The sequence below is a fragment of the Mus musculus genome, chromosome 14 (assembly GCF_000001635.26).
Source record: "Mus musculus strain C57BL/6J chromosome 14, GRCm38.p6 C57BL/6J".
NCBI lineage: Eukaryota > Metazoa > Chordata > Mammalia > Rodentia > Muridae > Mus > Mus musculus.
In genome coordinates, this window is record NC_000080.6 from 124187652 (window position 1) to 124214463 (window position 26812).

Below are 26812 nucleotides of genomic sequence, written 5' to 3' on the forward strand. Positions count from 1 at the left end.
CATGGGATGTTGAAACCAAAACAAGAAAATCAGTGGGGAGACACAATTCAATTATATTCCTAGAAGATCTTTAAATGTCCATTTAAAAATAAAATTAAACATTTCAATTAAGAAACAGCATGATTTTCATAGCCATAGTATAATTAACAAAAGATAGAACTCCAGTTATTAAACAGCAACAAGTCTTATCAAAATATGTGTAGGAAGATTCTGGTAGTTTCAGAAAACAAAAACATAAACAGCAAAAATAGAAAGAAAACATGCTTAAAACATTTCCAAAAAAGAAAAAGTAAGAAGAAATGTACTTTAGAGGTAAATGTTTCTTTTACTTTAGTTTCCATGAGCACCTTCATAAGCCTGTGTGCCCGTGCCCTGTGGTTGCAGCATCAACCTGTAGGTCCTATGTTTTTGTCTGTGTTGATCACTTCTTGAGAGGCTAGTTTTCTTTTACACTGTGCTCTGTAAGAGGGAAGGCTCTTCTCATTTCTTAGGAGATGGAGCTTTTTCACTACCACTTGAGGACAGCTGTTTTGTCTCTACAGATACACATGCATTTTCTGCATTTTAGAACACAGATTAACTTGAAAACATGATTTAAGAAGTACATTTTTCATTTCTAAAATTTTAGGCTACCCTGCAATTTATTTTAGGCAAGATGTGTTGTTAGCGAACCTGTACCTACTGCCTAAACACAAACAGTGCATACTTCAATGGCTCCAGTGATCCCAGGTAAAAGTGCAAATAAAATATTAACTTGCAAGAGACAATTACACAGGCCTCAGAGAGTTTTTGAAAGGCTACTATTCTACAAACAGACATGCTCTTTCTTGTTATGCTGCATGTTATTTTAACATGTAATAGCAGAAGTGTAATGCTTTTAGGATAAGATCATTACCTTCATCTTCTGTTTTAAATTTTCTGCAAAGACTTCAAATAATAAAACAATTTGCCAACTGTCTCCTGTGTTCCTCTTTCTTTATATAAAGTTAGCATATACTTTAAATGTGCTCCATGTATTACGCAGGTATTAAAATGAGGTAACTGGTATCCTTGATATCTACAGGCCCATTTCCAGAGAACAAATTACATTTATGCAGTTGTTAAGGGAAAGTAGAAAAACATGGAGAATTGAAAGGAATTTTTATTTTAGTATGATTTAGTGAGAACATTGAGGCTGAGGGACAGTTCTTTAGTGTGGATCTGTTGCCATCCAATTCCCCCCCCCACCCCCCCAGCTAAATGGCAGAGATGAGCACCCTCCAGGGCCCAGAAACTCTATCAAGATTTGAAAGCTGAAGAAAATGAACTTTTCTTCTTAAACACAATAGACTAAAGATGTGTGCTAAATAATTTTTATCAGGTATACACAACAAAAGAAATTACAAAATGCCACTGAGGGCTACTTTTATATGATGCAGTTAGTGAAGACTTCTCAGAAGGCATCTTTTCCTAGCTTTCAGAAATAAGATTAATTCTTGTATCCGAATATAGAAGTGAAGAGAACATTCCAGGCACAGAGCAAAGCATGCACCCATGCAAACACAGACACACACACACACACACACACACACACACACACACACACACACTGATTCATACGCAAATACACACACACACACACGTGAACATACATACATGCAAGAAACACATTCATATGGCTAATTTGCAGGATGCTAACTTTTGATTAAAGTCAGAGGAAGTGAGAAGGCAGAAGTAGAGGAATCTGGGAAGGTGGAATCATCATAGCACCTATCATGCTACAGCCATCCTGCAGAAGGCTCAGGGGCAAATCAGAGCATATAATGAGGTTTTGGGTGGTGGGGTTTTAGTTTAACCCACTTGACAATACAGAAATTGCTATCTAATAGAGTGTTAGTTTTTTGCTTTTTGTTCCTTTGAGAGATTTCACACATTTAGTGCTGGCCTTGAACTCTTGATCTTCCTTGCCCCCACCTACCAAGTTTTGTTATTACATGTATGTATTAATATAGCCAGCTAAAATTTTTTAAAGAGGGAAAAATCAATTCCCCGAGATTAAGAAATATTTATTCCCTTTCTCCAAGACACAAAATTTAGATCTATTGTTTTGTCTTGTTTTAAAGAGTCAATGCATATTATACTTGAAGGTGTGCTTCAAGAGTTGCTATACCTCTATTTTTGTTTGTTTGTTTTTTCTCTGTGTGAACTAAGATTTTTCCTGCCAGCAGGTTTTTGCACGTATACTCCATTTTTTTTAACCATCTCTTGTGCCGTTACACCCTCACCAACAGGCAGTCCTCAATGTGGGCATCATCCTCCCTCATCTTCACTAAACTCATTCCTCAGCTAATCTTTTCCCTAGTTCTCCAGTCTCCTCCTCTTCGCTACAGGTCTGTAGAACTCTGGACATATTTCTCATCCATTTGTTCTCCTTCTATGCAACAACTCTGTAGCCTGTGTATGTGAGCTCCATGGGGGAAGAGACTCTCTTAGTTATTAACCTAGTTGTCTATAAGATCTGTAGCAAGGCTAATCACGCTATAAACTTTCAATACTCTTTTGTCAGGTTATTGATTTTCAAGTATTAAGAATATATGAAACTATCATACTTAAAAGGTTATGTCTACCTATTGGCAAATTAGATTTTAAAAGCTTTTTATGTGATGAAAAAGGAACAAAAGAAAATATTGTGTATAAATTTTTTCTTACACTCTCTCAGCAAAAACAAGGTGACAACATGGTACCAAACGTAATTTTCTTACAGACCATCGAGGAGTGTGTGTGTGTATGCTCAGACTTAAGAATATTAAAGAAAGTGTAAACATTAAAAATAGAAAAATTGACTATTAGAGAGCCCAGACATCTTTCTAGACTTGGAAAAAATTATCTTGAAATTTATCACAGGTCAAGTAACCCCTCCCTCATCACCCAATATAGCACAAAAGATCCACTGTGTTTATAAAATAATCTAATTGTTGCACATTTTAAGAATGTACATTGTAACCTTTAACACTGTTCAGCTGTGTTTGTACTAAGATAATCTTATTCAGGAGAGAATATATCCATTGCAGTTTAACTAGATGGCAAGTTCAACTCACTGCTGTGAATGCTGTGTTCCAATGAATAATCTATCTGATAAAGTAGGAAGCAGACACTATGGTAGTGACGGATACTGGTATGGACAGTAACCAGAACACTGACCTTAAAGATTTCCTGTATAAGGTTCCTGTATAAAGTGCAAACGACAAGTTAATTATTCTTCATAATTGTCACTGCTCTGAAATCTCCTTACCCCTTTGCCTTTATAAGGAAGTTTCTCCTGTTACAGATACACAATTGCATTTCCATTAAAATGTGCATGAGAGCATTTCTTACTTGTGTTCTTTTGAGCTTGATGGCAACAAACAGGAAGTTAGTTAAAATTCATCATTACCACAATTAGCTATCGACCCTTTTCATATTTAGCATTATTTTTAAAAAGGCATCAAAACTTTTTGTCATAGATAGGAAAAGATTTGGACACATACAAATGCACACAGAAACCCAAGCTTTTCAAGAGTGTCTCTTCCTTGTCTTTAAAGGAGCAGGACACTGAAAGCAAACACAGCTGGGCTGGGAGAATGCATTGTGCTGGGCAAACACAGATAACCATTAATGTAAATATGTTGTTTCCTGCCCACCTGGTTAGATATAGCAAGCATCCCTGTATTGTCCTCCTAATGCCCCAGTCCCACATGCCCTAAAACAGCTGCCCTTTCTAACTGGGTGTGGAGAGGGGGGCATCTGGCTAGGCTCTGTCTCCTGAGTAAATACTGACATTTTACAGGCAGCAGAAGGTCATCAGGGGCACTAACTCTTTCTGAAAATATCATAGTAATATCACACATAGTAAGGGCTCTATGCTGGTCATGTCTGTGTAGTAACTGTTCATGCTCCATATAATTTGCTAGTTTATCATTTAAAAACAGACAAAACAGGAATACATTCTTCCCTAACAGGCCCAGTCAGATTCATTCCGAGGGTAACTCTGTATTCACCCAAGATTTGACTACAGGACATAGAGGCCAGTGAGCAGGAGGGATCAGAGCCCTTTGATAACCAGCTTTCCATTAACTCTCCACTGAGCTAACCCCTTAATTCATGCTCTCCCAGCTGCTCATTTCTTTTACAATAGTCCCAGCAGAGGGTTCCTTTCATCAAGAGATATGAACCATGGGGTTTGCAAGAGACTAAAGCTACCAGGTGAGGCGGGGCACACAAGATTCCTGACATCTCCTATCTTACTAGGGGGACAACATGCATGACCCGAGGCACTGCGGAAGGCAGACCCTCATCCTGCATTCTAGAGCGAATACTGTTCTCTGGGGAGCCCTAACGTCTGGAAGAAGAGTGCAAACCGATTTTCTGGAGCTCCTCTCGCAGGAGAATCAGAAAGCAAGAGCCTGCTAGGAGCTAGCCAATTTGAGGGCTCTGGGCGGGCTGAGTTCCCAGTGGCTGGCTACAGGTTGCCTGGGAGCAGATTCACAGCTACACCGGGAAGGCGCTCTGGCGCGCTGGAGGAAGATCAGAAGGTTGGAGATGGGTGGACAGAAACACGAGGAATGAAGCAGCAAGGGAAGCCCGAAGCGGTTCTATTCAGGTAGTGAAATGCCAGCCATCCCATCCGAGGCGTACCTCCCCACTGTGACCCACACAGACCTTGGCGCCGCAACCTGCGCTTCTTGAGGCCGAAGATGCGCACTTTAGAGAAGATATCCACCAGGTTGCCATTGCAAAGCCCGCGGTTCTTGCTGGGGCTGCTCCGCCTCCTGCTGGCAGAGGGCCGGTCCCAGTGCTGCTCCCGCGCCTGCCGTTTCTGACGGATCAAGCCGCTGGCGATGGCCGCGGCCATGGTGGCCCAGGGAATGGGTCCCGGTGAGGGAGGGACAGAAGCAAGGGGAGCTGGGGCACTGGAGAGGAAAGGGGCGGCGCAGACAGCTGCTCGCCCTAAGGAAAGCAGAGGGAGGGGCGGTCTGGAGGGGCTGGGGACAGAGGTGAGGGTGGTCAGTCCCTACTAGGACCCATCGCCCAGTCTACTGAGCTTGGACCAGGCAAGCAGATGCTCTCGGGACACAGCAGAGCCAGCACAGGGAACTGGAGGTCGCAGCTGCTTCTGAGTCCAGAGGGCTGTGGCTGACGGTCACCTCGTATCGCTGGAGCCCTCTCAGGGTCGCCACCACCACCAGCTCAGCTTTCTTGTCCTGTCCGCCTCCCGTGTGAAAGGTTGGCAGATCTGTGGGCTTCCTTCCTGGGCACAGGATGGAGGGGCGGAGGACAGGTCGCGACAGTGTATCAGCGCATTTGTGGGTCCCTGGCCGCGATGGGCAGGTCTCAGTGCCCTGCTCAAGCTGCCCTCAGGCAGGTGCGGCCACAGCGGTCCGCTCTTGGCTTCTGCCTGTGATTGTCAAGTGCTTTGGAAATCAGCATCTGGAGAGAGCAATCTTCTCCCCTGAGCTCTGTAATCAAAGCGCTCCATTCCCACCCCACTATCCCCTCCCAACTATGTGGTCCCCATCCGATGTGTCTACACACACACACACACACACACACACACACACACACACACACACAAAGTATATGCAGTGATGTTTTAAAATACTAATAAAAAGAGAAAGGTAAAATGAATTGCATGGGGTGGGATGCCAAGATGCTAGACTAAGGAGGTAGAATTGAAGGAATATACATCCACTTTGGCTCAAATGAAACTCGCATGTTTCCGAGGCTGGCACAGCTTAAGGTTCTAGAGTCCACAGAAAACTCTCAGCAGCAGCTGAGGGGTGAGATGGTTTCTGCTCTCTAATTAATCTCTCTAGCACCAAAGCATCCCCACACCACAGAGGAGGAGGGAGGAGAGTTAGTCCTGGGGAGGGAGGTGCCTTCACTTATCACCTAGTCACCCAAACTTGTTGGACTCTCTTCTGCTGCCAAGAAGGGTAGGTTTATCATTTTGAACCATCAATACTTAGCAAAAAGAAGAACCAGGGGAAAGAACATAGATAATTTGTTCTAATATAGAGTGGAGGAAAGAGCTTTCAGTTCTATTTCCCAAAGGGTGGAAGAGAAGCAGCCAGGGGCTACACAGGTTCTACCAAGAGAGCTGGATTAGGATAAGAGCCTGGGAGAATACTGAGGAAGCCTTAGCACAAAGATTAGCACAGTGTGGAGAAAGGGTGTCTGTCGTAGCACTCAGCGATAGCAAAAAACAGTCAAACTAAGGGCATGTCATCATGAACTCTGCTTTTCTTTGGTTTGCCTAGATGGAAAAGCACCACCAGAGACCAAAGCCACTTGAGCTGGATCTGAAATTCAAAGATAATACTTTATATCTCGTCCCTTCAGTGTTTTGCCTATGATCTAACAGTGTTCTTTCTCAGGAAAGGGAACACAGCTGGGAAAAGGAAGACTGAGGAAAAGCTCTTCATGCTTTAGTGGTTGTAGTTGATCCAAGCACTAGATGCACCACCACCACCATCCTGCCCAATTTTGTCTATCATCCCAGGAAGACAAGGAGAAAGAAAGGCAAAAGCTAAACTTCTCACCATCCAATATGGACACAGACATAGCATGCTTTGGCAATCATTGGCAGGGTTTTAGAAATATTTTCCCAGTACTAGATGAGAACTGGAAAGTGGGATAAGGAAGACAGGAAGTCTCTGAAGCAGTGTTGAACAAAAATGTACTATTTCCTTTGTTTTGGATAATAGTTAAAAAGTACTACAAAGATACGACTAGGCAAATAAGGGAAGTGTAGCCTACGATGTATTCCAGGGAAGCTGAACTTCTTCACCCAACAACTGATCCATATCTTCCCCTTGTAAGGAGTTCTTTTTCTTTCACTGCTCTTCCTTTAGATCTCCTTTCTTACTAGAGATGTGGAGAACATCTGCTGAAATGGTAGTGTGTGAATTTGGATCCAGGGCAGGTATTATTAGGTTTAGGGTAATATCGTTTTTGATATTAAGAGGTATGCCCTGTAAGATTATTCCCATCACTTGGCTGTTACATCTACAAACACCACAATTACTAAGAGGAATATTTTAGAGTTACCTTGTCTAAAATGTGTACTGCTTTGTCACCCATGAGTTTAAAGAGAAAACTGAGAAAAGGGGAACACCAATGTATTTTGAGTGTGTGTTTGTGAAGCAGTGTCGTGGTTCACAGAGAAGATTGTTTACAGAGAGATGAGCAACCCTAATAAAACATGGATAAAAGTATGACTGTTCTTTTGCTAAATCACAGGGGTAAAGAACCCTAATAAGCCAGACAGTGCACGCCTTTAATCCCAGCACTTGGAAGGCAGAGGCAGGAGGATTTCTGAATTCGAGGCCAGCCTGGTCTTCAGAGTGAGTTCCAGGACAGCCATGGGTACACAGAGAAACCCTGTCTCAAAACAATCAATCAATCAATCAATCAATCAATCAATCAAACAAACAAACAAACAAACAACCCTTAATAAGAGTCATTACTGCAAAGAATCCATTTGGATATTTGAAAAGTTCTAGTTTGGAATTTCTAAATGACTACATGATTAAAACAAACAGATTTACCTAAAGGTTTCGTAGTGGTTTTTTTTTTTTTTTTTTCTGGAGAATGAGATGAGATGCAAAGTGTAAAATGACCTTTTAAATTGAGTACAACTCCAGCAGCCAAGACATCATGCTATTAACTCGAATCGGATTGAGCTCCTTGTCATCACAGCTGTGTTCACTGGTTTGTTTGTTTGCCTGTTTGTTTCGTATTTCAGTCATATTTCCCAATCTTTGACTATAGGTAAGTCAGACTTTGGGCTTCATATGTCACCCCCTCTCCATTATTTATTGCACCTCAAGTTCCCGCTTGTTTGAGGTTCAGCACCGCGGACAGTGACGCTGGCCAGCCACACTTCATTGAAGAAGCCAGAATAGAGAAGCGCTGTCTGGCTATCTTGTAAAGGTCTCCTAGACTATATCTTCCCGTAAAGGCAATGTTTTGCCCCCTCTTTTTCTTAAATGGAAAGGAAATTAACCATCACTACTTCCACTGACTGTAATAACACACCTCGAGGCAGAAGCTTTCAACTGTTGGATACCAGAGAAGCATCCTGCCTGCTCGATCTTTCTATTAGGATCCCTGATGAAGTGTGTAGAAAGTCTCTCTGACAGTGAAATTTCTCAAATCTCCAGAGGCCCATTCTATTCGATGTGGCTTCGTATTTCAGGAGAATCTGAAGAAGGGAGTTGTATTAGGCAATCGGGGTCTTTTAGCTTAATCCTCGCATTTTCCTATTCCCTCTTCCAAAGGCTACTAGGCTGTTTACAGATAGAGATAAGTGAAAGAAAACGCAAGAGAGCCATCTGCTGTCTTAAGCTGTGATAAAAAGGCAGCGCTGAGCTGGAGAGAAACCAGGAGGGTGCAGAGGAAACCAAACATAAGGAGAATACAGACAAGGCTTCTTGCCTCAGAATCTCTTCAGACTTATTAATTTCACCTTTGACTTTATATAAAGCAACGAGAAAGATAGAAGGGAGAGAGGAGAGGAGAGGAGAGGAGAGGAGAGGAGAGGGGAGGGGAGGGGAGGGAGGAGATGAGAGAGAAGGTGAGGGAAGGGGAGGGAGGGAAAGGGAGGAGGGGGAAGGGAGGGGAGAGGAAGGGAGGGGAAGGGAAGGGGGAAAGGGAGGAGAGGGGAAGGGAGGGGAGGAGAAGGGAGGGGAGGAGAAGGGAGGGGAGGGAAGGAGAGGAGAGGAGAGGAGAGGAGAGGAGAGGAGAGGAGAGGAGAGGAGAGGAGAGGAGAGGAGAGGAGAGGAGAGGAGAGGAGAGGAGAGGAGAGGAGAGGAGAGGAGAGGAGAAGAGAGGAGAGAGGCTACTTAGGAAGATGGTGTTTTTCTGACTAAGCTCTTAGGTGTGTAAACTTCAATTTCAAGTGCTCTTGGTTCTTGGTTTCTGGTTCTTTTTCTTCTTTTCTTTCTTTGTTTCTTCCTTCTTTCCTTTTTAATTTATTTTTTGAGTCTGGAACTTCTTAAGGTGATCTCCAAAGTAATTTTAGTTTTTCTGCTTCAAGTTTTGCATCTTTTAAGCAGAGAGCAGAATCCATTCAGTTCTAAACAAAGTGCAGACTCTATGACAGTATCTTAGAGTATACAACAAATGCCAGCTATTTAGTATCATCCCCTAGACTATGTACTCATATCTTACACATTCTTTTCCAGTTTCAATGCTTTAATATCACAGCATATATTCTCAGGTAAGTTTTTCTCCTTCTGCTAATAGACATAAATTTACCCCTGTATTTCCATGCCTCCAAACTGCTGATCCAAATATCATCATGCCTCTCAATGTTATTGAGTCTGTGGGCAGTAAATAGTCCTAGCATGTAAAGTACCATAGAAACACCATTCTGAGGGAAGGCAAAGAATTGTTCCACCATTTGCTATACTTTAAGGTTTCTAGAAGATGCATAGTTTCAATGGGCCTGTCAGTCTAGATTTGTTGTTATTCTCTCTAACTGCTGGATCCTTACACTCATCCTTGCAATATAAAGTCTTGGCTAACATTAGAACCCAAGTGAGGGAAATATACTGTATAAATTCATCTGCATTTTGTTTACACTCTCTCAACACAGTTTTGCCCCCATGATTTTCATTACCCATAGGTTATTGTGAGACTTCAATGATGATACCAAACACTGTTGTGCATATCACACAACTGGGATTTAATAAATAGTAACTATTGGTGATCATTTAACTTGTCACCATTTATTCAGTTGATCCAGTTCTGATCAGAGTCGGTACAATACTAGGCAAGTCAACAGATTTTTAAGTGATAAAGAGAAACAAAGGGCTCTGCCCTTAGAACCTTAGTCTGGTTTATGTCTCAACATAGACCTCTTTTCTGAAAAACAAAAGAAAAACAAACAAACAAAAATTTTCTATTTACCCTACCATGATAAAAATGCAACAATGCATGCCTTTGCAAATATATCCACAATGCAGATATTACAGGTAATTTCCATTAACTGAAGAGCAAGCAATCTAGCTATCTCTACAAAGATGTACATTTGGCATCTCATTAACATGGCCAGCATTGAACTACTGTTTGTCTTCTTAAACATGATCTTTATTTAATCTTTCTCATCTCTAGAAAAGCAACTCCTTTCTCTTTCTTCTGTCCCAAATATTTGGAATCATACTAGCAAACCCCTTATATACCGTTACAGAAACTACTCAATTTTATTTTAAAAATATACACGCAATATAATCACAATGATCATCCTTTGACTCAATCAACCATTCCACCATCTGGACCACTGAAGTAGTAACCTAATGGGTCACTTGAGGTTCAGTGTTTTGTTTGTTTGTTTTCATACCTCAACACCTTAGCCAGATCACTAGAGGCAGGATTTAGATTATATCACAACCTTGTTCAAAATCCTGGTTTGTGTTTCACCTCTGCCTGCTTGTTTAATGAATTTGTAGAATACCCACAGTTTAACAAATCTCTATGGAATCTTTAGTATTTGGCTTATTTCCCCCCTTTTAAATATAAGCTTGTAAGAACACAGATTCTGTCTCTCTACTTATTGTCACATACATACCAAGTCAGCAGTTAATAAGTAATTATTTATTGAAGATTAAGAAGTTGAACATGTAAGTAGAGAGTTAATACCAAATGTTCATGTGGTCAAGTACTGAGACATATACAACGTCATTGGATTATGCACAACCTTATCATCATATATGCAATATACAGAGCATAGTTTAAGGCTTATGTTCAACCAATCAGGACATGCCTGATGAGTTGAATGTCAGGATGTCTCTGTGGGGAATATATGACTGATTACTCTCAAATTACAAAGATCTTTATACTGATTTTGATAATTCAACCATCATTGCCCCCTGCTTTCAGGCTGCACGTTGACAAGTTGGTAAATATGTCTGTGCCTTTGTATATGTTGCTACGTACAGCTCATCACAAAAATTTTAACCAAATGAACTTATAAAAGTAATCTATAGATATAAATGTAAATGGATCTTAAAGGAGTGTATAAACATGGGAACAGCCTTGTCAATAGTGACTGTATTATTTTATGAATTTTCACAAGTCCTTTGGAGTTTTTGTGGTGTTTTAGGAGATTATGCATAGGTGACTACAATTTCAAGCCCATGGAGCTACCAGCACTGAGGGTAGGTAGGTGTTCAGCAACCTGGAGTTCTTAAGGATACTAGCCCTAAGCCTAGCCACAAAATCACTCTTACACAGAGTAACAGCAGGATATTGGAAATATATCTCAGCTATAGTTCAATATTTACCAGAGATTTTGAATTGGACCAATGACTTGTAATAAGTGTTTGCATGTTAAGCATATGTGTGTGTGTGTGTGTGTGTGTGTGTGTGTGTGTGTGTGTGTGCATTCTGTGTGACACAGGGTATTTGCAATGCCAGTTTAATAAATGAATGAGTGATAGAGAGGTGGGAAAGATGGTGGAAAGGACCGACCAGTGCTTGAGCATCAGAGAGATGCTGAACTAGAAATACAACTGCAGGTATAGGAGCACAGCTGCAGTGGACAAAGGAGCATGTTTTTACTGAATAGGGCCAGCAGGGTGTTGTCCTGCAACCTAGACCTATTGCAGGCTCTTCCCCCAACATGATCACCCTAAATCTGAGCAACAACAAAATTCATGTGATGAAGAGTAGTTCATTTTCTGGATTAAACCTCTTTACCTTTTTTGTTTTTTTCTCATGTTCTTCCTTTTATTCTTATCTTATTCCATTTTTCCTTTAATGACTTATAACTGATTTTAAACATAAACACACACAGAAGCACATACCAAAAACACAGGGTTATGCCAGCCAGCTGTAGTTACAGTGAACTATTTTGTACTTTAGCCATACTTTTCTTAGCTAATTGTTTTTTTCTTTTAAAAAAAATTCTAAATTTTTATTGGTTATTTTATTTATTTACATTTCAAATGTTATCCCCCTTCTCAGTTTCCCCTCTACAAGCCCCCTATACCCTCCTTCCTCCCCCTGCCTCTATGAGGGTGCTCCCCAACCCACCCACCCACTCCTGCCTCAGCAAAGTAGCGTTCACCTATCCTGGGTCCTCAAGTCTCCACAGAACCAAGGAGTTCCCCTCCCAGTGATGCCACATAAGGCAGTCCTCTGCTATATATCCAACTGGAGCCATGGGTATCCTCTGTGTACCCTTTGGTTGGTGATTTAATCCCTGGGAGCTTTGGGGGTTCTAGTTGGTTTATATTGCTGTTCTTCCTATGGGGTTGCAAAACCCTTTCAGCTCTCTTCAGTCCTTCCCCTAACTCCTCCATTGAGGACCCATGCTTAGTCCAATGGTTGGCTGCAAGCATTTGCATCTGTATTGGTCCAGTTCTGGCAGAGCCTCTCAGGGAACAGCTATATAGGACTCTGTCAGTAAGTACTTCTTGGCATCAGCAATAGTGTCTGGGTTTGGTGACAGCAGATGGGATGGATCCCTAGTTGGGGCAGTCACTGTATGGCCTTTCCTTCAACAAATAGTGTTGGTTCAACTGGCTGTCAGCATGTAGAAGAATGCAAATTGACCCATTCTTATCTCCTGTACAAAGCTCAAGTTCAAGTGGATCAAGGACCTACACATGAAACCAGATACAACGAATCTAATAGAAGAGAAAGAGGGAAAGAACCTTGAACACTTTGGCACAGGGGAAATTTTCCTGAACAGAACATCAATGGCTTATGCTCTAAGATCAAGAATTGACAAATAGGGCCTCATAAAATTGAAAAGCTTCTGTAAGGCAAAGGACACTGTCAATAGGACAAAACAGGAATCCACAGATTGGGAACAGACCTTTACCAACCCTACCTCTGATAGAGGGCTAATATCCAAAATATACAAAGAACTCAAGAAGTTAGACTCCAAAGAACTAAATAACCCCATTAAAAATGGGGTACAGAGCTAAACAGAGAATTCTCAACCGAGGAATCTCAAATGGCTGAGAAGCACTTAAAGAAATGTTCAACATCCTTAGCCATAAGGGAAATCAAAACAACCTTGAGATTCTACCTCACACCTGTCAGAATGGCTAAGTTTCAACCTCTTTGAAAGACCTCCATGGTTCACGCAACTGCCAGAGGCCATATTGATATTCCTGGTCCCTGCTGCAGCCCAAGGCCATGTTGTGCATAATCTGTGCTCCTGCAGCAACTGTGTTAATGGCCACGGTCTGTGTTGTTGGTGGAACCATGTGGTTGTCCATAGTCTGTGCTGCAACTGGAGACCATGCTAATATCCATGATCAGGACTGAACAGAGGCCATGTTAATGATAGTGATCTGTGTTGCCACCTAGAAACCTTGTTTTGCAGTGGTATTAATGACTACAGATTCATAATTGGAGAATGAGAGAGATTGAAGAATTCTGTGACAGTCTTCCCACATATCCCCAGATAATAATGCATTTGTGACTGTTGCAGGAAAATATTCCTCAATCTTTCTGTTCCATATTAATAAGTATGTTTCCATTACCACCTCAAGAATGGAAGCATTATTTTTAAAACTGGAATAATATACGGGACTCTAAAATTTTCAGCAGAAAAACTCAAATAACTTCTTTTAAAGAGAATAATTATATGATTACACATTTCTCAGAATAAAAAAAGGAATTATCAAAAAGTATATTAATTCAATGGTCAACAGGGAAATATAAATGAGAAACACAAAAATATTTTATTTCAGCATGGCCAGAGAAATTACTATCAAAACAGCAAATAATAACCAATGCTGGTATTCGTGTTGAAAAATGGCACTTTTATGCATACAATACCAGTACAATCATTTTGGAGAATATTAGGAAAGCTACTAAAAGTAAGATACGAGTTTTCAACTACTTAATTAATATTGGATATTTATATCCTTGTGACAAAGTACTAAGTCACATTTTTCCCAAGACAGAATTATTGCTATTTATTTCAGAGCATGTCATTCAGCTACCCAGATACGTTGCTTATACACAAGGGAAATTAAGTAAACACATCAAAGAGTTATCTGCACTCCCATGTTTCTTGAGCACTATTCATAGTAATCACTAAATGCAGAAAACTTACATTAAAAAGTCTCATATGCACTTTTATTAGGAGATGAATAGATAAGTCACACATATATGCACATACAACATAGGATATTAATTTGTCATAAAAATGAATTCCTGTCATTTGTGGCATGGGGTATGGAACTGGAAGACAGTTTGCTAAATGAATCAAGCTAGACACAGAAAGAAATAATGCATGCTCTCAATCATCTTTGGAAATTAAAACCCTAGTCCTCAAAGAAGGAAGTGTCCTACTGAATGGTAGAATAATTATAACCTCCAGCAGTCTATTATATTCTTTGCAAAGAATGAAAGAGAGGTTTAAAGCTCCAAACACAGAGATATCACAAGTGAAAAACGGAGAGAGGAGTATTGGTTACCCTGACAAGATCACTGCATACTTTCTATGTGTATTGTATAATCACATTGTGCCTCACTAGTACATATAAATACTCAGCTAATTTAAAAAAGAAACATATCTTTTTAAGATAATGCTTAAGTGGAAATTAATAGTAAATTAGAAGATGTGTACCAGCTGTAATAATTCTTTTAATTTTAACAAGACATTGCCTCTTGATTTATGAAACATCTAAATAGTGCCTGGGCCATAGTTTGTGAAGAGCCTTTAGATTAGTGAGGTAGATGTCCTAATCCCAGCTTCATAGTAGAGAGAATTCAGGGATGTTAAATGATCAGCAAATCTTCTCCATTGGAAAGTCACAGAGCAGAAGCATTTTTTCCTCCTACATTGTCTGCCATTTGAAAGACTGCTTCTTGAAATGAAACCATCTATCACAGAATCAAGTACAGAATAGGCCCTTACATCATGAAGCTCAGGACTCTTGGCATCCTTGTCGATGCCATTACAAATATGCAGCTTCTTCTGAATTTTATATGGGCATATTTGTGTGTATTTTCATAATACAGGTTAAAGGATGAGGTAAAGAAAAATGAACACATTAACACCTAATACAATGGTTTCTCACTCTGAAAGTGAGACATAGTCATTGAAAAAAATATATAATGTAATGATAAATGCAGGATTCTTTAATTTCAACAATAAACTTTTTACTATTATTTTCTCTAGTATTTGTAAAAGTGATATCAAAATTTTTATAACTTGTTTTTGACATAACAACAGAGAATTTACAGTTGAGGTAAAAAGTCACTATGTGAAAGATCATACACTTCAAGAACATGATCTGGAATTCCTATGGGGACTAGTGTAGTATACAATCTCTAAAATCTCTGCTACTCAAAGACCTCTTCCTTCAATCCTTACCCCAGCACTTCCATAAGGGTTCCAGAGCCTGTCCAATGTTTGGCTGTGGGTATGTGCATATTTGTCATCAGCTGCTGGGTAGTCTCTCAGAGGATAGTTATGCTAGGCTCTGGTCTGTAAGCATAACAGAGGATCTAAGGCCCTGAAGGGAAGGGGAACAGGGTCTGGTGGTGGGAGGGGGATATTGGGGAGGTCCTACCCACTGTGGGGAAGGAGAGGGGGGATAGGGGAGGGACTCTGTAAGGGGGACTGTGAGGGGCAGCATTTGGGATGTAAATAAATATGTTTTTTTTAAATATCCCCCAAAAGATATTCTGCCTGCTCTAAACAAAATCCTTTCCTTAGTATACAAGGTTTCAGGAAATCTAGCTAAATTCCAGAAGCCTCAGGACTCTAGAAAAGTTGCTATTAATCTGCCTCAATCTTTTGAGCTCTTTCTGATATGTGTAAAAGTAGCTTCCAAAGTACATACACTCAGGAAATGTTAAATCCTAAACTGATGCCTTGTTCCTAATCCTAGCTGCTACCTTGTTTCAAGCACTGAAAAACAAGAATACATTTTTATATCACGTCTTCATGTCTTTATAAAATATTTTATTTTACTTTTTATTTTTAAGAAAATATGTGCATTGTGTATTTCTGTCTGGGAGCATGAGCACATGAATCAGTTGCCCATGGGGGCCAGAATTGGGGATCTAATTGCCTGGAGTAGGAGTACCAAGTTGTTTTGAGTTGTCCAACATAGGTAATGGGAACCAAAGAGAAGTATGTTCTCTTTACCATCCTTTTAGTAATCTACAGTCTAAGTTTTCCATTCGTAAAGAACTCATACAGTATTAGCTGCTTAAGAGATCCATCCCATAATTAGCCTCCAAACGATGACACCATTGCATACACTAGCAAGAATTTGCTGAAAGGACCCTGATATAGCTGTCTCCTGTGAGACTAGGACGGGGCCTAGCAAACACAGAAGTGGATGCTCACAGTCAGCTATTGGATGGAGCACAGGGCCCCCAATGGAGGAGCTAGAGAAAGTATCCAAGGAGCTAAAGAGATCTGCAACCCTGTAGGTGCAACAACATTATGAACTAACCAGTACCCCGGAGCTCTTGACTCTAGCTGCATATGTATCAAAAGATGGCCTAGTCGGCCATCACTGGAAAGAGAGGCCCATTGGACACGCAAACTTTATATGCCCCAGTATAGGGGAATGCTAGGGCCAAAAAATGGGAATGGGTGGTAGGGAGGTGGGGGGGGGAGGGTATGGGGAACTTTTGGGATAGCATTCTAAATGTAATTGAGGAAAATACACAATAATAAAAAATATTAAAAAAAAAACAATAGCATGGTTATTTTCTTACAGTCCTGGGATGAGGTCAGAAGTGTCATTTTAGTTTCACTGTGCTAAATCAAGATATTAGCTCTGACTTCTGCAAATCCCAAGGAGAGATTGAGCTGTTCTTGCTTTCTGAACAATCCTTTTAATATCATCATTATTCTGTGTCTCCTGGACCATTCTTTGTGTCACACCAACTTCTTGGTTTTGTGTCACATCTACTACTATTGACTTTGATCACATTGTCTCTTTTATTATACAAACATTAATGGTTTCATTTGGCCCCTTTGCTGAATTCAGGATCCCCATCTTAAGACCTTTAACACAGACAAAAACATTATGCCTACAATTACTTCTACCATACAGTTACTATATGTTTCAGGGAAATGGGTGTTTACAAATTTGAGAGACTGTCCTCCAGTCTACCACAGCTACTCTTTACCAGTCATATGTGAAAATAAACTCATCTTAGCACCATATTCACTCACTACCATGAAGAGCTTCAGAGTGCCTTTGCCTTTTTAAAGTGGAAATCCTGATTCCTACCTATTTTGTTATTTGCTGTTCATTTGATTGAATCCCTAACTACCATTTATCCTGTCTTTCTGAGTGTTCTTCCCCTTGCCCAGAATATCTTGGGATCATTTGCTGTGACCTCTCTGGAAATACCTGATTACCAGAATATCTTTTGAGTTTAGTAATCAAATCATTTTGTGGGAAAAAGCAGTTGGGATATAGCAATTCTCTGCTGTGATGGAAACAAAAATATTGTGCCTCTCCTGAGGATTGTGAGAGCATATCTTTCTGAGCTCTACAGAAATCAATCCATGGAGAATCTAATTTCTTGAATTTATAACATGACTTTCCTGAGATTTAGGGCCATAGAATTGAGCTAAATAAAACTAAAAGTAAATGTGGTGCTCTACAAAATGAGATTTGGAGCCTAAGGCTATCATCAAATGAAAGAAATCGATTCAGAATGTCCTTTCTCCCTTTTCCATTTTATTTCTTTTTAATGTAGCTTTAGGGATTGTAGTAGATAATTAGTCTTCATCCTCAGAAATTTAGACTATATCTTAGGCAAGGATTTGTCTTAACTACATAGTTAAACTTGAAGACAAATGAAAGTTATCATTTGAGAGAGTTGTAAAAGAATGAGAGTTATATCCTAGATTGTGCATGCCTATGTGTATACCTGTATGTGTGTGTGCACACTTTGTGTGTGCATTCATTCACATGTATATATATATATATATATAAATTCACAATTCACATTTATATATATATATATATATGAGTGTGTGTGTGTGTGTGTGTGTGTGTGTGTGTACCTCTGTGTGTGTTTGTGTGTACCTCTGTGTGTGTTTGTATGTGGTGGGGAGTTTAAAAAACATTGTAATTTCAGGCAGAGAACACCACAGTAGTCCTAAATAAACAAACTTCAGGTTACTCAGAAAAGTTCAGCTACAATGTTTTTTGCTCACTCCTACCTACATTCCTCTGGCTCTGTTTTTTTCTTTTGAGGTCCACAGATATCTGAACCTGATATCTTCCAGAGATAACAGGAACACATACTTCAAAGATACCTTTGGTTATGAGTTGGAAATGGTAGTTATTTTGTTTTTCTGGTTTTCTTTCATATATACATTTCATTCATACTTAAATCATTTGAAATCACAGACATATCGGTGAATGGATCTCTCCCAGCTAACAGGGAGAAACTATTCAAACAAAGCTTTTCATCAAGATGCCTCATAAATGCAGTTAACTATGCTAAAGCAGCTTGGCTGCATTTAGCTTCTGTTCTTTTCTCCATGAAGTGAGTTTAGTGATGCTCTCAAGACATTTAATTCTGGCAGGACAAGCTTTGGATTAATTTATGTCAGTCATATTTTACTACACACAGAAAAGTTTAGAATTTAGTTGGACTCAGCTAATAGTCAGGACATACACTCAGGAACAGGGGCCTTAATTTCATAACCATCCAGGTCTAGCTTGCATGATTATCTAACTTTTTAAAACATTTTTTTTATTTATTTATTTTACATTTCAAAAGGTTGTTCTTAACCTTTGTCATTACATACATGCTTACTAATGAGAACTCCGCTATTCTGCCTCTGAGGATCATCTGTTCAGCCTCTCCTACTCAAAGCTTCCCACTCTAATGCCTCTACCTTCCTGGGCCTGACAGATCTATGTGCACAGTTCAATTCTTTCTGCCACTGCTGGAAGATAGAAAAATAATGCTAGCCAAAGTGCCAGACTACGATTCCTATGAGTCTCTACTTGCAAGTAAAACCTACAGAATTTAAATCATATTTCCCTTCCTTATCTCAGGAAATAGAATCCACTTTTCAAAAGCCATATAAAGCAATAGGCCTTTAAAAGATAGGTATTTGATAATAGATATTCTCTTAGATACAGTGCCCATACTATCTGCTTAATAACAGAGTCCCTGGAGGAAGTAGCTGCTTGGGGGAGATTTTCAGACCATGAGCTGGGATACATTTAGTGTGAGAGAAAGTAGAGACATAACTGTACCAATGGATTTCCTAATATTTTAATAAAATGAGTAACATGAAAAGGGCAAGAAAGTGGGAAATGTCACCTAAGTACAAGACTTCTGTTCCATCAATAATAGTGAGGCTGAATATAAAAATCAAGTCTCATTACTTAATCACAAAAATAATGATTGAGATACTTTTTTTCTATTAAAATTACTAAACGCTAATATAAGTTGCAAACTCAATATAAAAGTCCAAACATCATAATATGCGTTTTTGTGTGAATGCCTAGGTGTGTATATATAATTTATGATTTTAAGAAACAGAAAAATCACCACGCAACTTTATTCATTTTTTTCCAATTTTAGTCATTTAGGATTCTGAATTGAAATCTTAATCTGTTGCATTGCAGTACCCTCCCTCATTTAAAATGTGGACCTTTAGTGATGATCTGGTCCAACAGCCTAATCTTACTGATCTACGAAATTAAGCGCGCAGGGTGATTAATTGTCTAAAATCACAAAGTTAACTGGAAGTAGATACAAGTCTAAGTTCCACATTTAATATCCTGGTTGTATGCATGCTTCAGTGTCCCAACTCCATACTACTGAGATGACTTTAGTTGCACTAAGGTAGAGTGGCCATTGTAAGCTTCCCAGAATATTTTGTAGGCTTAGATTTTTCTAAACCTACTTTATTTAGGGTTTCCAGAATGCTTCAACCTCCCTTCTAACCCACCAATCAGAGATAGGGAAAGAAGAAGATTTATAGGAAAAGGGGATTGTGGACTTGTTTAAACCCTGGGGTCTAGGGCCAATTTTACTCTTTGTTATCAGAATTCCAGTAGTCCAGTCCTATAGCAAGCATCAAACACAAGCTAGTAGTAGTGGCTCAATCTAGCAGAAATTGCAAGGTTCTTCCCACTCAGCACAAGTCAGCAGAAGTAGCAAGAATCAGCTGGAATACCACAAGAAGTTCTTTAGCACAATTATCTCTATGAAGTAAAGACCAGTGAAAACCAGCAAAGACCAGTGAAGTGTTAGAAGGACAATGAAGACCAGCAAGGTATAGGGATGCATAAGCATCCTGTCACTGTCTGTGGGGTTCTGCCTATACACGTTTTAAACATCATGTGCCCTCTTAAGTGTCTGTTCCAGCAAAATACCCTCTTATGTGTCTGTTTCAGCAAAACATCCTCTCATAAGGCAACTTCCAGAAAAACACCACATGACAAGTGAAAGGTCAAAAAACCAAAACCAAACAAAAACAAACAAAAAATTTCTTCATATGTAGAAACTCACATATATATCCATGTTATTCTTAACTTCAGGTGGTGCATTATTGCATCTGATATGGACATAGTAATTCTCTCTCAATCAATATAGTCATAACACACATCTTGTTTATATATCTTCCATATACCCATCAATTCACTAATTCATTCTGTTATACAGTCTAGTGAGTACTGCTTCATCATCCCTGAGCTGAATATTCAAATAGTAGGAAAAGAATGGAGAGGATATAAACATGTCATGGTGAGATTAAAGTATCAGAGGGGCAGCCGATGAAGAATGCCATGTCTCCCTGCTGCAGCCAAGAAAAGATCTCAGGGAAACAATGCCATATGGAGCTAAGAGTCAATAGATTAATGGGAGTTGCCAGTTAGACAAAGGAACACAGGGACTTCAAGTAGAAATATCAAGTAAAGGAAATCCCAAGTTATAACATATACAACTTTCTAAAATAAAAATAAGTTTGTAATAATTCATGTAATACCTACTCGTGTTCTCATATAAGCCAACAATAAGATGCTTACTTGACTGCTATTATCATATTATCCCACTATGCTCAGAATGATCTTCCAGTATACATTTTTTCTTTTAATATTTGAAGTATATTAATTGCATGCAAACACACAAGATCTAATCCTTAAGTGTTAAGTATAATTACATATGTGAGCAAAATAAAGATGGAAGAGAAGTATAAATAATGTTTATCAGTGAGGAGCAAACTGTAGCTTTTTAAATTTTTTTATTTGCATATTTTCCTGACTATTCAAAGGAACATATGCTACCTATATAATCACAAATATTGACTCTTTAAAACAAAGATTTTGATCTTGAAGGAACTGAAGAGGGTAACTTGCATAAAGAGCACTCACCAGTGATCTATGCATACTCATAGCTGATAATAAATCATAAATTTTATATAATAGTATTACCCACTTATGTGAGACAGTAGTTCATTTATATAATTTCAAAAGCTTTGCACTGATATTTCTCAAACATTAGAATTCGTCATTTACCCATGCTGTCTTCACAGAGGTAAAAAGATTTGTTTCAATGAAATAGTTCTTTAAAATAAATGAAAGGATAAGGAGAAAACAAGAAAATTTTATCTTTAAGTACCTAAAAAGTCAAACTTGGACTTAGTTGAGAGAGCCTTTACCTGGGCTGTGTATGAATATAAGTAATATGATTCATGGGTCGGGAATATTTACAAGGTCTCCTATCAGAAAGAGCAAAATTAATTTCCTGTGATAAAATATTACTCTCCATGTAGTTCTACCTCAACTCCTAGGTAAACAAGTTCCATTTTATTTCTGTCACACCTATGTCACCATAGTCTGATACAAATGCTTATAGAAATAAACCTATCTTTCTGTGATAGGTTGTTTTGATAATATTCCTTGTAGAGATAGAAAAGCATTTGCTGATTTTGCTTCATCTTAGAGGGAAGTGTTCCCTCTTGGTGAGTTTTCCTCCTCTTTCCCTGAATGGTTAATGGCAAACAGAACTTTGCTAACTTCATAGAAACAAAGTATTTTACATGACAGTAACTTTTACATTTGGCATAAATTAAAGTACATATACAAAGAAAATTAAGCCAATATGGCTAAACTTCCTGAGTCTGTCAGGGGCAGTAACAGTGACATCTATATAGAAGCCCAGATACTGATCTGCTAAAGTCACCATAACAGTTTCCGCTTTGTACTAGAAGATGACTGAAAACTGACTAGGTTGCCACCTGAAGACTTCAGGGACTTAACACCAAAGTTACCCCTCCTCTTTTTTCAGACAGTTTGACTTATATATTTCCTTTTACAGAATTGGGCCTAACCTTTGGTTTTCCAGAATTTTTCACATCTTATAATGGCCTTTAGAATATAATCGTTTTTCATTAGCCACATGAAAACCTTTAAAAATATTTTTTAAGAACTATACTATTTATTTCTAAGCTTTGTTTCTTTTCCCTTTAATGTCTTTTATTGATCTACCACTAAGAGCTGTCATCAAATACATAAAAAAAATCTGCCAATCTTTCCTACAGGTCTCTGGAATATAAATGAGTATACTGATTTATGTATCCAGCATACTTTATTTTAATGTGTTTCTTCTATTTATATCTAAAGACTTGTTTATGAAAAGCAGACTTCACAGTTTTACCAGCATAAATGTCCCGTATTTTGTGTGGATTACATTTCTTGCCTATATCCAAAAGCTATGTGGGATCAGACAACCTGTGCAATATTGGCTGCTATGACTAATGATGTATTTATCATCACTTGTCCTCATCATCTACAGATGTATACATATACATCCAGGCCAAGAAACAACATACTTTAACTTCACAATTAGTTTTGATTACACTCATAAGTGCAACACAAGGATATAAACTCCTACATATAAGTCAGCTAATGTTCTAAAATGATAACTTTTTAATCAAAAAAAATAATGGGATACTAAAACTCACTTTATGTACTTATTAGTTTCAAACTTATAATTACAGTCATCACTGTGGGAAGCCACATGTGCCATTGCAGGGCGGTGCTGGCTACTGCTGGCCACGACGCATACATAGACAGTAAAGTTTTTTTGCCAAGATGAGGTTTTGAGAATTAACCAATCAGATGAGATATAAGTTAACCAATCAGATGAGAGACAAGTTAACCAATCAGATGAGAGAGAAGTTAACCAATCAGATGAGAGACATGTTAACCAATCAGATGTGAGACATGCAAATGAGGTGGTAAGCATAACCCATGCATAACCAATCCGGGTGTGAGACACGCCTCTCCTAGGCCTATATAAGCAGCACCAGTTCTGGGCTTGGGGTCACTTTGCCTCTGCAATCAAGCTCTCCCAATAAACGTGTGTGGAAGGATCCTGTTGCAGCATCTTTCTTGCTGGCGAGCCAGGGTGCGCACAAGAAATGGTGCTGAAACCCGGGAAAAGAAACATCTTCAGGCATGAGCAAAGACCCCCTGCTACAGGGAGGATTCAAAACTGCATTGCGGGGAAGGAGCAGTTAATAAAGTGTTCCCGTAAAACAGACTGCTGAGAAGGATCTGGTGTGGATTCAGAACTCTTCAGCTGAGGAACAGTGGTACCAGTAAGTCTCCCAAATTGATCCCCGGGTTAAAGGGGGATAAAAAGGAAAAGAAAAGGGAGGAAAAATAAAAGGAATCAGTGATAAAAAAAAAGGAAATAGTGAAGAAAAGGAAAGGGGAAAGGAAAGAAAAAAAGGAAAGGAAAGAAAGGATTGAGACAACAAGGTTCCCGGCTTTGGGACAAATTAAGGTTCATGAGTTATGCTTTTTTCTCCCATTGGCTCTTTGTGGGTAGGTCTGATAGTTTTGGTCTTGTTTGTTCTGATATATGGACTCTGTTACTGTTTGAAACTGTGTGTAGAGGCAGTCAAGACAGGTCAGAAAATCCTTACAGAGCAACAAGAAAGTATGTTGGAAGAGGAGAAGGGCTTAAAAAGAAAAAAAGGAAAAGAAAGGAGACACAGTGTTATCAGGTGGACAGAAAGGACTAAATAAAAGAGCCCAGGCAGAGGAGGAAGGGGAATTAGCTTCTGCGCCCCCTCCCTATGCCTCCTCGGCAGCCACCTATAGGCGGACCTTCTGTTCGGAGGTTTGGAGAGAGGTTTGATTCTCCTTGCTGGAATGTCCTATTTTCACTGACCAAGCAGGGCAGAGATATCATGAGCCTCTAGATTTCAAAGTAATCAGGAATTTGGCTGAGTCCGTGCAGACATACAGCTTAACTGCCTCCTATACTGTGGCTCAAGTAGAGGCCTTGAATAGACACTGCATGACAACGTCCGATTGGGCAGTCTTGGTGAAGGCATGCCTTTCACCTGGGCAGTATTTAGATTAGAAAGCCTTCCTTATTGAATTTGCAAATGAACAGGCAGCGGCTAACTCTGCTGCAGGAAATCCAGCATGGGATAGGGATACGCTACTTGGTCAAGGTTGCTTTGCACAACAATAGACAGGATATCCAGTGTAGGTGTTTGAGCAGGTGAATCATATTGCCATAAGGGCGTGGAAATCATTGCCCACCGGTATTGACGTGGGCGAGAGGGTCTGTTTGTGTGTTTCCCCAGGATTACCAACAACAGCTGTGGGTCCCAGAATGGCTGACCAGAACAATTCAAAACAAGCAGAGCTATGAGGATTTTCCTGTGGCTGGGGGTGCTCCTGCTAGTGAGAACTGAAGAGCTCTGTGTTCCTGAAACCATGCCGTTGATGCATTCGGATGTTTCCTCAATTCTTTACATCTAATGCCAGATTTTAAGCCTTAATGGAACTCGAATAGAACCCATCATTGTTGGCAATTTTACCTCTTGGCTTACCTCTGCTTTTTCTTACTTTAAGGAATGGGTGGGAGTGATTTTGTTTGGTGCTGCCATATGCTGTGGACTGGTGTTCATGCTCTGGTTGGTATGCAAATTCAGAACCCAACCAAAAACATGACAACGTGATTATAACTCAGGCACTTTTAGCTATTGAAACCGGCGCCTCCCCTGAAGTTTGGTTGTCTATGCTCAAGAATTAGTCGGCATCTGAGTTCTCTGCTCTTGCACCCCATGGATTTATGGATCCATTGCACTGGGATGAGAGAGACTCAACGATCATTGATCAGCCCTTGCACATCGCTGAGGTTTTCTCATTGCACTCGATAGGGTGATCATGATTTCCCCACTAATTCATTTTTTGGCTGGCTCTTTTGTAGAGTTCGCCCTAGGTCATTTAGCAGTTACTGTCACACAGCACTGTGGTATCCAGAGACAGGCAACTTTCCTCATGCACAGACCAACCTAAGACATGGGGCTCTGTGGAGATAGGGTTACCCTATGACGGGTAAGGCTGTGACATTAGAGGAACGACCTAAAACAGGAGCCACGGCAGATGGACATAATTGCACAGGCCTAGTCCAGCCTCATTTTATTAAAACAAAAAGGGGGAGATGTGGGAAGCCACATGTGCCATTGCAGGGTGGCGCTGGCTACCGCTGGCCACCACGCATACATAGACAGTGAAGTCTTTTTGCCAAGATGAGGTTTTGAGAATTAACCAATCAGATGAGAGATAAATTAACCAATCAGATGAGAGACATGTTAACCAATCAGATGTGAGACATGCAAATGAGGTGGTAAGCATAACCCATGCATAACCAATCCGGGTGTGAGACACGCCTCTCCTAGGCCTATATAAGCAGCACCAGTTCTGGGCTTGGGGTCACTTCGCCTCTGCAATCAATCCCAATAAACGTGTGCAGAAGGATCCTGTTGCAGCATCGTTCTTGCTGGTGAGCCAGGGCACGGGCAAGACATCACTATTGGCAAGAAGAAGACTTTGATCAAGCCAGCAATTCATAAGATGAAAGACCTTGAACTAGTAAATAAATATGGTTATTGTGACACCAGAAAACATTTCTAGTGGCAGGGGCACCCAGAACTCAAGAGAAGGAAATAAACCATATGCCCCCTCCCAATAAGTCAGTGCATGCATAGCATATCCATATGAAGTGATACTATTTGTTTATAAAGGGAAAAACACTGGAATATAAAATACCAAGAATACACCTCATAAACATTAATTTGAACAGTTATGAAGACATAGAGGTGAGGATACTGATCAGAAAGAATCAAAATGGAAGTTGGTGTTGAAAATAGCATCTACTGACCTGAATAATAATCATAGGATATACACACTTGATACAAATTGATCCTGACATCTCAATAAGTTGCATTTTACTTTATTGTATTTAATCCCACAAATTATGGTGAGAAGAAAGATTATGTTCTCAAATAAACACCATGTCAAAAGCATCAACTCAGATTTCCCAGTTGACCTGTGCCTAGCTTCTGCACAAGAAAATGATCAAGAGGTCATGATGTCCACTCTAAGCACCTTAATTATATGAAAAAAGCCACTCTGATAGCTGATAGAAACTATGGAAATGCGACATTCTGCCAATGGAGAGCTCCCTTCTTGGATATGTTAGAAAGAAAGCTTGGTTCAGGTTGCTTGTTTTTATTTAATTTGTGTTGTTAGCTTTAAAAAACACTAATTTTCAAGTAAAGAGTATTTAAAATGAGATCTTCCTTTTAGCTTATTTTAAGTTGAATGGCAAAGTATTAATATCTCTAGGTATAACTGTGGACTGCTGTTATCTAGAACCTGCTCTTTTTTATCTATTTTTTTATATTCACAAAGATCCAAATGGAGATTATGAAGTTATAGCTATAGCACACTAGAGTAAAAGGAAAGGATAACAGAACAGAGTTATTCCCAAGAGTATATTTTAATCAAATATT

The 26812-nt window shown here is 39.5% G+C and overlaps 1 protein-coding gene across 5 annotated transcripts in view; it reads right to left on the bottom strand.

Moving 5' to 3' along the window:
- Window positions 1-26812, bottom strand: part of Fgf14 (fibroblast growth factor 14) — a 703246-nt gene that overhangs the window by 213211 nt on the left and 463223 nt on the right. The window contains exon 1 of one of the 5 annotated variants that reach the window (NM_010201.4): window positions 4678-4895. The exons of the other annotated variants lie outside the window; for them this stretch is intronic. Coding sequence (NP_034331.2) covers window positions 4678-4870 — 193 coding nt within the window. The 5' untranslated portion in view covers window positions 4871-4895. Of the gene's footprint in view, window positions 1-4677; window positions 4896-26812 lie in introns of those variants that run through there. 5 annotated transcript variants of the gene reach the window in all.